The sequence below is a fragment of the Nerophis lumbriciformis genome, linkage group LG21, assembly GCF_033978685.3.
Source record: "Nerophis lumbriciformis linkage group LG21, RoL_Nlum_v2.1, whole genome shotgun sequence".
NCBI classification, from domain to species: domain Eukaryota; kingdom Metazoa; phylum Chordata; class Actinopteri; order Syngnathiformes; family Syngnathidae; genus Nerophis; species Nerophis lumbriciformis.
The window spans coordinates 12,668,342-12,681,135 of record NC_084568.2 but is presented as its reverse complement, the minus strand read 5'-3'; the positions used below and the strand labels follow the sequence as shown (position 1 = coordinate 12,681,135).

At 41.6% G+C, this 12,794-nt stretch overlaps 1 protein-coding gene across 2 annotated transcripts in view; it reads right to left on the bottom strand.

Moving 5' to 3' along the window:
- Positions 1-12,794, bottom strand: part of iqgap3 (IQ motif containing GTPase activating protein 3) — a 36,084-nt gene that overhangs the window by 17,711 nt on the left and 5,579 nt on the right. For both annotated transcript variants that reach the window (XM_061983004.1, XM_061983005.1), the window contains exons 10-25: positions 11,400-11,563; positions 11,194-11,281; positions 10,962-11,125; positions 10,724-10,884; positions 10,545-10,660; positions 7,364-7,527; positions 7,112-7,202; positions 6,813-6,980; positions 3,632-3,774; positions 3,393-3,563; positions 3,235-3,318; positions 1,578-1,649; positions 1,449-1,518; positions 1,173-1,381; positions 953-1,105; positions 722-885 (exon numbers count right to left, since the gene is read on the bottom strand). In XM_061983004.1, the coding sequence (XP_061838988.1) occupies positions 722-885; positions 953-1,105; positions 1,173-1,381; positions 1,449-1,518; positions 1,578-1,649; positions 3,235-3,318; positions 3,393-3,563; positions 3,632-3,774; positions 6,813-6,980; positions 7,112-7,202; positions 7,364-7,527; positions 10,545-10,660; positions 10,724-10,884; positions 10,962-11,125; positions 11,194-11,281; positions 11,400-11,563 (2,182 nt within the window). The remainder of the gene's footprint in view (positions 1-721; positions 886-952; positions 1,106-1,172; positions 1,382-1,448; positions 1,519-1,577; positions 1,650-3,234; positions 3,319-3,392; positions 3,564-3,631; positions 3,775-6,812; positions 6,981-7,111; positions 7,203-7,363; positions 7,528-10,544; positions 10,661-10,723; positions 10,885-10,961; positions 11,126-11,193; positions 11,282-11,399; positions 11,564-12,794) is intronic.

Genomic DNA, 12,794 nt, shown 5'->3' with positions numbered 1-12,794 from the left:
TAAGCGCTAACACAGACAAACTATTTATAGCGGCGCCGAAGTCACTGGCTATTTTGAGATTATCGACTGGCGAGTTGCTTCCTCGCTTCCCTGCTCATGAAAGTTTAATCAAGGTCATAAATCATGCCTCTCCCCTGGAAGGATGAGGATGTAATCCGACGAATCATTCTTCATCTAAACGGGAATATAACAACATCCTAGCAGTCGGCATCCTAGTGACAGCAGATAGTGTACAGTAGGTGATGTTTTATCATGTTTGTTGGGTGTCATAAAGTCAACAGTAACCAGGGATGTTGTTTAAAAAAAAAAAAAAAAGGGAAAAAAGTTGTGATGTGTTTTTGAAATTAATTTGCCGCGTTGGCTTAAATGATCAAAATATGTAAATACTACATGTTAATATGAATGTCACTACATTACATATATACTTACATAATGTATATAAAACCTTAATGGAGGTGTTTGGATGCTTTTTAGGTGGAATAGAGCAACTCCCCTTGACTACATTGTTAACTGACTTTTGCTAGTGTTTATTTACGATTTAGAATGCATAAAAACAAGAAAAACAAGTGTGCTTATCTTATATAAGGATCCTGAATAACAGGCAAAATTTCCCTTTAACATTTGAGCGGTCGTTTACCAGGATCCTCGCCATTGTTTTACCACCCCGGCCCCCTTCTACCTTGTCAGGCGCTCTTGGTTAGTAACGGACATGCGGTGTCACCTGATCTCAAACTGCAGCGCCTCAGTGAAAAGCTGCAGCAGCATGAAGGCCTCGCGGTGGTCGGCGCCGTAGTTGAACAGGCTAAAGACCAACATCTCCATGAATGAGGTGCAACGACTCTGAGGCATCAAAAAGATCAGCTGGGCCAGGTAGGAGGGCTGAGTCTGAAACGCATCGACTTATTTGGACTTCTTACTCATAGGCAGTGCGCCTATAGCAGGTGTGGCCCACCTGTAGCAGGTAGAAGAGGTGCTGGTAGGCTTCAAGTCTCTCCTTTCGGTCGCGGCTCAGAGCCTTGAGACCTTTACTCCTCTCCACGTCCATCATGTCTGACAGCTTTTCCTTGTTCTTCTTGGTTAGTTTCCTGCAGTGAGACTCCACTTCCTGGAAGAGGTGGCACACAATCCCTCTTTAGCACAGAACCAACAAAACAATATCCAGGTTTCCCCACCTGCAAGGTGACTCTGTTGCGGACCAGCAGGCCAATCTTTAGGTCCATCAGGTCCAGGTCGGCCTCCAGCTGGCGGTTGAAGCGGATGGTCCTCACCACCTCCTGCCTCAGGCGAAGAAGTTCCGCCTCCTCCCGGATGTCTCCGTCACCCAAGTCGAGCAGGTGAACAAACTTCCTCACCACGCAGAGGGGGGGCGTGTCCGAGTGCACTAAGACAGGTGCGTTCATTAGAAGCCAGGAGACCCATCACCAAGGACGCACTTTTGGGGAACCTACCCAGCATTCTATAATCTCCCCGCGCCCGACTGGCTCTGAAGAAAGCCTGGATCTTAATGATGGCGGTCACCTGTGGACGCGCACAGTCAGCACACTGACGAAACACACGCTAGGCTGATGACGGCTTACATTTTGTCTGAAAAAACTTAATCGTGCTCGATATCGTCTTCTGGTTAACCACATCTTCACAAAGGCCTGAATCTGACAGGAAACACAATGTAAATATGAAACGACATACAGTTCAGAGGTATCCAAAGGGCGGCCTGCAGCACATTCAAAAGATACTTTAATAAAAACATTTGAAAAAAAATTAAAAAAGTGGAATAAAACAGCAAACAGGTGAAATGAAACGAGAAAAAGTTGCAATGTTGACTCTAATAACACAAACTGCCATGCAGGCTGTTTTTTCTTTATAACTCTCATTGCTCAAAAAATAATAATTAATCAAAATCAATGTTATAAATTATTGACCTATTCAAAGCTCCAATTACTTTACATAGAATATTGTACTTTGAAATATTTTTTGGGGAAAATATTGCATATTTTGTGTTTTTGCCATATAACATTTAAAAAAAAAAATTGATAAAAAGGGCAAAAAACAAAGAAATAAAAACTTGTAATCAATAAACAGATCTAAAGTTGATCTACAGATGTAAGTCTTGAATGTAAAATATACTTTAATGAGTGGGACTCTTTTGGATCCCCAATCATTTTTGTGGATTTTTTTTTTCAATGTCATTGCTCATGAATGAATAGCAATACTAATGACCCATCTGAGGCTCCAATTACTTCACTGTGTGAATGTGAGTGTGAATGTTGTCTGTCTATCTGTGTTGGCCCTGTGATGAGGTGGCGACTTGTATAGGGTGTACCCCGCCTTCCGCCCGATTGTAGCTGACTGAGATAGGCTCCAGCGCCCCCCGCGACCCCGAAGGGATTAAGCGGTAGAAAATGGATGGATGGATGGAAATATTTTTTGGGGAAACTATTGCATATTTTGTGTTTTTGCCAAATAAAAAAAACTATGTTTTTTAAATCATTGATGAAAAAGGCATAAAACAAACAAATAATTTAGAAAAAACGGATAGATCGAGAGATGCAAGTCTTGAAAGTAAAAAAAATATATTATGTATGACTTATTTTTAATACTTTTATGAGTGGGGCCTTTTGGATCCCCAATAATTTTAGCGGGATTTTTTTAAACTGTCATTGCTCAAAAAATAATAATGATTCAAAATCAATGTTATAAATTATTGAACTTTGAGGCTCCAATTACTTTACATCAAATATTGTACTTTTAAATATTTTTCTGTGGAAAATATTGCATATTTTGTGTGTTTACCATAAAAAAACAAGTTTTCTTTGACAAAAAGGCCATTAAACAAACAAACAAAAAAAACATAAAAACTAAAACCAATACTATGGCTAAAAGTAAACATAAAACATGTACTAGGTAAAATACACATTGTTAAAAATAAAACAAAAATACCTCTATATTGCGCTTCACGCACACTCTGTTTACCAGTAGAATTGCCGTTTTTGTTTTGCCATTTTTCCTCCTCACACCGTTTCTGCATGTATGCGCTTTGTGTGTGCATTTTGACACAACCAACATGCGCCTTCGCATGGCAGCATGCAGATAAAAGTACCGGTATTTTTCAAAGGCAGTATAATATCGTTTTGAATTCATTAGTTAATATCAAAAAGGCACACGCATGCTTTCATTTTTCAGTGTGCGATGCTCAGTGGAAAAAGTTTGGACAGCCTTGATCTAGTTGATAGCTACCTTCACCGCCGCTTTCCAGTTCATGTAGAGGAACTGCAGCCGCTGCCTGTACGCTCTCTGCTGGACCACCTTCCTCCAGTGAGTCTGAACCCAGAAATGAAATGCATAAGGCTCAAGTCGAAGTGACCTGTGCTCTCTTTCCGTGCTGGACCACACACCTGGATCAGGATGACAGCGTCGGTCTGGCTGTATAGGTAACATTGACGAGACGCCACCTGCTGCCGAATGAGAAAGCCTCGAATGGCCGCCTGCAGGCGAATGACCAGTGCTTCGTTATTGGCCCAAAGCCTCTGGTGCTCGTATGTGTTCCAAACACTGCTGACCACTTCCTGTCAGAAAGTCACATGAAATTAGCAAGTGTGAAAAGCTGCCGTGTGTTGGTCAGTCGTGGTGTCACCTGGATCTCGTGTTGGTCCAGGAACACGCTGTTGGGCACAAAACTGTGCGGTTTCTCCCAGTGGCCTTCCAGTTTGTTCAGGTCGAAAAAGTACAACGAGCCATCCCCCATTTGGAATCGAACCCACTGACTCTTATTGTCTCCTGCAAACACAACACATTGGTGACATACATTACACCACCTGTGTCTTAATCATTCTTTATGTAAGACAAGCATACATGTTTTTTATTATTTTTAAATGTTAAATGTCTCCATTGTTAGCATAAGTCAGCTAACTATGGAGACACTAGGAGTTGCTCCATTCTGCCTATAAAACACTTAAAAAAACCTCCATTAATGTTTTATATTAGGGCTGGGCGATATGGCCTTATTTTAATATCGCAATATTTTAAGGCCATATCGCGATACACGATATATATCTCGATATTTTGCCTTAGCCTTGAATGAACGCTTGATGCATATAATCACAGCAGTATGATGATTCTATGTGTCTACATTAAAACATTCTTCTTCATACTGCATTAATATATGCTACTTTAAAACTTTCATGCAGAGAAGGAAATCACAACCAAAAAAATCACAATTTTTTTCATACGGTGTTGATCTGGAAATGTTTGCCTTGGCATTTTGATGGTGTGGGCGTGTGGCACCGAACGGAGATGTTGACATGCGGAGTAAACACTCTTCATTCTCTAGCAGGTGACTTTTCAAATGATGCTACATATTAGCAGTAATGCTACTTTTTATAGCAACGCTTTTGCCCCACACTTGACAAATTACGGTTGTCTGTTCAACATATTCCCACTTGAAGCCAAACCACCGCCAGACGATGGACCCCCTGCTGTTTTTTGGGGGAATTAATTATTCCTTCATTTGTTACCAGATTCGCACCTTCTCTCTCTCGTATTACTACTCGCACGGCTACGCTAGCATCACAGCTAATGTTACCCATGCTGCTACCTCTTTGCTGCGCGAGGGCGTATACTAGAGATGCGCGGTTTGCGGGCACAACCGCGGAGTCCGCGGATTATCCGCGGATCGGGCGGATGAAATTTAAAAAAATTAGATTTTATCCGCGGGTCGGGTCGGGTGGTTGAAATAGAAAAAAATTAGATTTGGCAGTTAAACCAATTCGGAAATATATATACATAGTTAAATGTTGTTACCCACATACGAAAAACGAGCAGGCACCTGCAGCATATGCCACAACAGAAAAAAAAAGAAAAGAAAAGAGATGGACACTTTTACGGAGCGGAGAAGGGACGCCTCGCCGGGGTCCGGGACCGAGGCCCCTTACCTGCCCGCCACCCCCGTGGCCGGGGGCTCGTAACAGGGGTCACTCCGCGCGCTCCGCCCGCGCAGCTTACCTGCCCGCCACCCCTGTTGCCGGGGGCGCGTAACAGGGGTCACTCCGCGCGCAGTGCGCTCACGAAAGGGGTGGGGCTCACCCTGGTTGATATAGACAGCAGCTGACGGTGGCCATGGAAGTTGGAACCCGCTAAGGAGTGTGTAACAACCCACCTGCCGAATCAACTAGCCCTGAAAATGGATGGCGCTGGAGCGTCGGGCCCATATACCCGGCCGTCGCCGGCAGCGAGACGCGCTTGGAGGTGCGCTCAGCGCGGCTCCCATATGATTGCGCACTGGTGTGCGTCTGGGTCGTGACAGCGTGGCACGCGAATGTCTGTGCTGCATTGGATCAGTCTCCTTTCTTTAACAGGCAAAAGCTTTATAACCTCACTAATGCCTTGCATCGTCTATATTAGATATATAACAACGGGCGGGTGCGGGCGGATGCGGTTCTGATCAAATGTTAGATCGGGTGGATTGCGGATGGTTGACGACTTTCTGATGCGGTTGCGGATGAAATAATTGCCTATCCGCGCATCTCTAGCGTATACGTATGTGACGTATGTCGTGACAGTATGTGACGTGTGTAAGAAGGTGCGCTCGTCTGTCTGTGAGAAGGAGACACAGGAAAGAGCGAGGAGAGCCTGTAGTGTAATGCCAGCAGCTAAAAGCAACTGCGTGAGAACGTTTACTCGAATATCACAATATAGTCATTTTCTATATCGCACAGAGACAAACCCGCGATATATCGCGTATATCGATATATCGCCCAGCCCTATTTTATATACACGCTGTAAATATAAAGTACATGTAATGTAGTAACAGGCACATTCATAAAACCATGCAATATTTACATATGTCACTCATTTAAATTTTATATACATTTCACAGACGCATCACGTTTGCTTTTCCTCTCAACAACAACAACACGTCTAATCATGGCAGACTTGATGAGAGACAACAAAGACAACTTTGGGACAAATGATAATCCAGAAACTTATATTTTTGATCCTGAATATAAGGAGGAGGATCTACGAGTTTTAGAAGCTGTGTGCTAAACAGTCGCAGCTTAAGTGAAACGCTAAGCATCATGTAGCAGTATTGCTAAGTGCTCAACAAGATAAACATATATAATAAAACCTACTGTACTATGTCTGCTGGGATAAAAACTGATGGGATGTTTATATCTTCCCCTTTACATGAATTGATCATCATGCTCACAGGATTAAAAATGCCACAAACTAATGTCTTTTTGTGTCTTTCTCGCTATCTCTGGGTCTAAGTTGGATGTCAAAGTTGACCAACTTCTCGGTTTATGAACACAACCTTCTACTATCCAGGTGAAAGGCATTATTTATTATCTAGCATTAACTTTTACCTACACAGAGGCAATGCAGCAGCTCAGTATGTCAATATAACAGAATGAGCTAGTTAGCTCTATAAAAAGAGTTTGCCTGTGTTACCGCTTATAATAACAATATCGCTACTGTTTGATTAATATTCAGGCCACGACATGTCAATGGAGTATTGTTGGCTGTTCTTGGGATTGTAAATGATCTTTAAAATTTTACAAAAAAGTGCAGTTCTCCTTTAAGGCCGGCAATTAAGCTAAAAAGAGAGCGTCAGACTCTGCGTGCTTCAGTCGGGGACGTGACATTACTTTCAAGACGTTACTTGTACAATATCACTGTGCGCTTCCATTTAGCACCCAAATGAGGCACCAAAAGCTACTTATTTTTTTCGGTGTGGTTACTACAGTATGGTTTACATCGGCACCGGTTGCCATTATGGAACCCAGTCACGGTACCCATTCCTGGTCAGGACACGTCACCTGTGCTCATCTTTTGCCGGATGAGAGCGTAAAGCCGTTGCTGGTACTCTGCCGCAAAGCGACGCTCCACACCCTGTAGCGCCAGCTCTGGTAGAGACAAAACTCGCAGTGTCTGATGCGGCTGTCTCTCTTTCACAGCTTGGTTGACAGCAGCAGCTGCCAGACACACTGCAGGCACAGGCGCGCGCACACACACACACACACAAACTGTGAGGGATTTGCTTCCGCAGTGGCTGCACAAAAAAGTTGGTGTGTACCACTTCACTACCAGGCACTTAAGGAACAAATGATGCACTCACGCTTCAGAGCTTTCCGGGTGTCCTGGTTGGCTCTTTTCACCACTTCCTGTATATTAGCCAACCGCAGCTCGGCTTCTGCGCCTCCACTTAACTATTTGATTCACAGAGAAACACATGACCTCACAATAATCACCCACCAAACTCGAGTTTCAAAAGAAAAGTCGTACGTTTGAACACCCGCTCACCGCGAGTCATTCATGTGTTCACCGATGCAGCCATTCATACGGTGGTGCGTGTTGTCAGTGTGATCACCTGAGATTTTCGCTGCTTGGCTGCGCTCAGCAAGCTGAGATATCTGTAGGCGTTGTTGGGAACCACCTCCTCCACACCACTAGAGGGCAGCGTCAGTGCAGAGAGCAGCTGTTGGGCGTCCCCCACGAACACGGCCTCATTCACCAGACGGAGAGCCAGAATCTCTAAAGAGTGAGAGGTCATCCTTAAATAGTTTGAGGTGTTGAGAACATTAGCGTAACATTGCATGCCGCATGTATGGGCAATATAGCCAAAAATCTATATATCGCAATATTGCAAATTTGCAGTTGTGTGTGTTGTAATATATTCACATGTGCATTGCTCAAGGTTTTTTCCTGGTCTCAAACAGAGTCCCCCCTTCTCTTGGAGCTAAGTTGGTGTATTGCTTTTATTTTCTCCTGCTCCTCAACCCATGTTTACCATTTTACTACCTTGTTTACATGGCGCCGCCCTTGTGGCGACTCCTCGGTCTTGCAGTTCTGTCTACTGTATGTCTGTTCTTCAAAACTGAAAATAAAAATGTATGCAATTCTGGAATTGCGTGTTACTGCCCCAATCATTGCTGAAGCTGAATTTGAAAGCTGAAGGACTGCAGAATTAATTTAGAGACAAAGTTTGAATAAACAGTAGGAATGGTTTGAAAATTGAAGAGCTGAAGCTCAACTGAAATGCTCGTTGAATGTAGAATGAATGGTAGAAACGGTTTAACTGTGAAATGGTTTGAATCTTAGAGATCGAAAACTGTACTGAAACGTAACATGAATTTGGAAATGAAAAATGTATGTCGTAATAGTTCGATTTAAACTATTTGCCTCAAAAATGTAAAATTTCCAAAAAACATGCCTTCTTCTGGTCGTCTCTGGGCTCCGAGCCCTCCTTTCTCAGATGAAAGGTATGGGTGTTATCCGCTTGGCCAAACAGCCGTGTTGCCAAAGTCATGTCCAATTTTGGTTGTTAAAGGGAGCCATTCAACCGTTGATGATGACATGTGTCTACCCAGAATTCAATGCTGCAATCGTACTGTTTTCAGCTAATTTTGGGGATAAAGCAACGTTTTTATTACAATGAAATATGCTACCTAATTTTATGAAACATTTACTTGCAAACAAGTTAACATTTAGAGGTGAAAAGTTGAAACCATAACTTATACAGTATTAGTAGAGAAATTATAGACATCCCTGGCTAAATAATGACACTTTATGTTTGAAACGGTAAGTCATCAAATATAACATGCTGTAAATGTTGACACTGGATTCTTACTGTTAGCCATTACAAGCAAAGTTCAATGGACTTATTTGATGATGTAAAGCTCCTTCATAAGTACCGGTATGTCACACAGGCACAATAAACATTAAATTAAATTTTTTTAGACATTATTGAATAATATTTGTATAATATATATGAGCAATAAATGGTTGTTCATTGAAATACAAACAATGTGTACTTATAATACAACAGGTCAAAATTACATCATTACCCAGAATGCATATCAGCAAAAGTATAGCATTTTTGCTAATTTCAGACTAAATAAATGTTGTTTTTTAACTACAACAAATATACATTCCGATAGGGTTGAACATTTTCTTGCATTCAAAGGTCATTTTCAGGGAGGAAAAAAAGATAAACGTAAGTGAGAATGGTGGGCTGAGTACCAATTGTATTGTCCAATATTTTTGGAAAATCATGAATACCCTAAAAGCTGGGAATTTTTCGGCTTTCAAAAATAGATAGCTTTTTTGTTCCGACTAAGACAAACATTTTAATGGTGGAACGGTTTAAATTAATGGAAAGACGTGGGAGAAGAAGCAGATAGAAAAAAAGGGGGTAAATACTGAAAAGTTATGAATTACAGTAAAACTGGTAATTTTTGGAAAGGCGCACACATGTCCTGAATGCGCTGTACCATTTGACATTTGAACGGAATCAATCTGATGAACAATGTGGGAGTTAGAGTTGACAGAAGAAGAGGAAGAAGAATAAATAGATGAAAGATTTTTTTGAAACTCCACCTAAAAACTTTCAGTTTTAGTTAATTTATATTATTTATATCAGTGTTTCTTAATCATTGCTCGTGGCCCATTGTTGAGCCGCGAGCATTTCCTAGATGGCCGCCAAAAAAAAAATTGGTTTCAGAGCTGTGGTCCGTATGGGCCGCAGCAGTACTCAGTTGTAATACACTTTTCCACCACTCGTAGCGGTAATGACATTATCAAACAAACAGAAGTCTGTAGCAGAAGTCATAATAAAGTTTCTGAAAATGGGAACTGCACTTTTTTTTGGAATTTTGCCTATCGTTCACAATCATTATGAAAGAAATGACGATGGATGTTTTAAAAATTGCATTCTAAATATTAAATAAATGCGATCTGCGGGAGCTGCTCAATTCTGCCTAAAACCAAGCGTCTTTTCGTGTCGTTCTGGGTCCTAAATTGGCTGGCAAAGTGTACCAAATTGTCGGATTACATCCTCAGCCATCTACTATCCAGGTGAGAGGCATTATTTATGATTTAAAATAAACTTCCAAGAAGTAGGGAAGCGAAGAAGCAGCAGACCACTTGATGCAAACATTGGCACACGGTAGTGATCACGTTGCCAATAAATATAAATAGTTGGTCTGCGTTAGCACTGATAATAACAAAATCACTAAATACTTGGTTAATATTTAAGTCATGAAATGGAAATAGAGTATTGTTGGCGCTTTTTGGATGGTTACTTATTGTTTTTTATGGGCGGAATAGAGGACCTGCCATTGGCTCCATTGCTAGCACGCTTTTATTTACATTTATTAAATATTTAAAAATGCATTTAAAAAAAAATCCCTCTATCGTCATGTCTTTTACAATGATTGTGAGCGAAAAAAGTGCAATTGCCCTTTAAGGGCAAAAATTATGACTAATGTGATGAAGCTGTATTTTCATTTGCACTTAAATTTTATTGACAGTTTATTTAAGAAACATTTATTATACATTATTTACAGTTACATTTAGTTAAAATGTGTTTCATTATTTTTTTAATCTATTTTAGCACTGTAATTTTTAAATAGGATTAAAATCAAGAATAAGATGACACATTTAGTGTCTGTCGTACAGATATCTGTAGTGGAAAAGTTGAAGAACCCCTGTTTTATAACGTATGTATCACACAACCGTAATGGGGGGGGGGGTGTATTAGTGCTACTCACGCTGGTGTTCGGCTTGTGCACTTTTGTTCACAGAGTTGATTCCCTCCTGCAGCTGATTCCAGGTCAGCAGTTCACTGCCTGCCTGCTGCTTCATCCGAGTCAGAGACTCAAAGTACCTAAGCAAGAAGTCACCGTCGTTGTCTCCAGAGTCGCCATCATCATCGGACAGAGTCACTTACCAGTCCATCAAGGCGTGGTCGACATCAGCCAAGCCCACTGACGGACTGACCAACGAGGAACTGAACTGCTGGAGGTCTGCGGTCTCCACCACCTGATTGATGAGCACCACTGCGGACAGCATTTCCACGGCAACAAACATCTCCTCCTGCTGCAGCACACCCTGCGGCACGCAACACACAAGTCCCATGTGTCGCCATTGTGTGTGTGTGTGTGTGTGTGTGTGTACACGGTATGTACCTGGGCCGCGCGTCTCTGCAAGAGCTGCAGTTCTCGGTGATAAAGCGAGGCAGCAGACGAGAAGACAGGGGGAAGCTGGAGGTCAGAGGTCATCAGACAGTTGACTGTGCGTCTTGCGTCACTGCCGCGCAACGAGTCGTTCACGTTTTGTACTGCTGTCTCAACTGAAACGCGCACCCACAAAATCAAGAGAAGTGCCGTCGATAAGAAAATACTCCAGGAAGTGACTCACTCTTCCTAACGCTCTCCGCTTCCTGGTTCGCAGCGCTCACAGCCTCTTGAATCTCATCGGGATCAAGTGGATCCACGGCGCCCTGATCCTGAGGTCAAAGGTTACTCACAGTTTCTTACTAACATCTCTGTGACAAGTTAAGAGGTCAAAAGGGTGGGCAAAGGGGTAATAGTCATGTGACACAATGCGGGCGTGCGTGTGCATACCAGCGCCTTCATGTGGCGGTCAGCTGTCAGCTGTTCCAGGTACCATGACCCGTTGTCTCTCTGGAGGCCCTTGAGGGCCAAACATGGCACCTGGAGAGCGCAGAGGAGAGAAACATCGTCTGCAGAGTCCAGGGCTTCGTCCACCTGCTCCACCGCTGATCTCACTGTCGCGGAATAGTCAAGTTTCATCAGACATCGGCAAAAGCCACGTTGCTGCGTTATCATTAGGGCTGGGTGATATGGCGGAAAACTATCACGATTTAAGTGTTTTATATCCGTTGATATCGATTATTACCGATATTTTTCATGTCCTATTGAAAATAAGGACCAAGAGGAAAATATATATGTTTTATTTGAAATGTAACCTTCCTCTGATTATGGTCCCCATAGCAATCAAGGCAGAAAGGTAATGTCAACACAAGAATGTAAAACACTCAATGTAAAAAATTTTTTTAAATCATATTGAACACTTAAAAAAAACCTCCTAAAATGAAGGTGTAAAAAACATATTAGTGTTGTCCTAATACCATTTTGATATTTTTCTAAATAAAAGGGACCACAAAAAATTGCATTATTGGCTTTATTTTAACAAAACATCTTAGGTTACATTAAACATACGTTTCTTATTGCACGTTTGTCCTTAAATAAAATAGTGAACATACAAGTCAACTTGTCTTTTATTAGAAAGTAAGCAAACGAAGGCTCCTAATTTAGTCTGCTGACATATGCAGTAACATATTGTGTCATTTTCCTTTCTAATATTTTGTCAAAAATATTAAGGACAAGTGGTAGAAAATTAATTAATAATCTACTTGTTCATTTACTGTTAATATCGGCTTACTTTCTTTTTTAACATGTTCTATCTACACTTCTGTTAAAATGATATAATATGTAATAATCATTTATTCTTCTGTTGTTTGGATTAGTTTTGGATGATACCACAAATTTGGGTATCAGTCCAATACCAAGTCGTTACAGGATCATACATTGGTCATATTCAAAGTCCTCATGTGTCCAAAGACATATTTCCTGCGTTTATAAACATGATATACATTTTTTTTTTTAAACTAAAGATCTTGTGATGCCAAAAAATATTGATGTAATCATAGTAGTATTGACTACATACGCTCCTGTACTTTAGTATCATTACAGTGGATGTTAGGTGTAGATCCACCAATGTTGTTTGTTTACATTTTGACTCCGGTGAGCTACGGTGTGTAGTGAAGCATGTTTAGCTATTCCTCGTCTTCCAGTGATGATATTTGTAAGAAACTTACTTTGTCGCCCTGGAGGCGAGGATTAGTGATTTAGAAGTAGCTAAAACACTGCCGACTGTGGCTGAACTTTAGCCGCTAGCTAGCTAGCCATGTCTTAAAGCACCTCTTCTGATGGGCG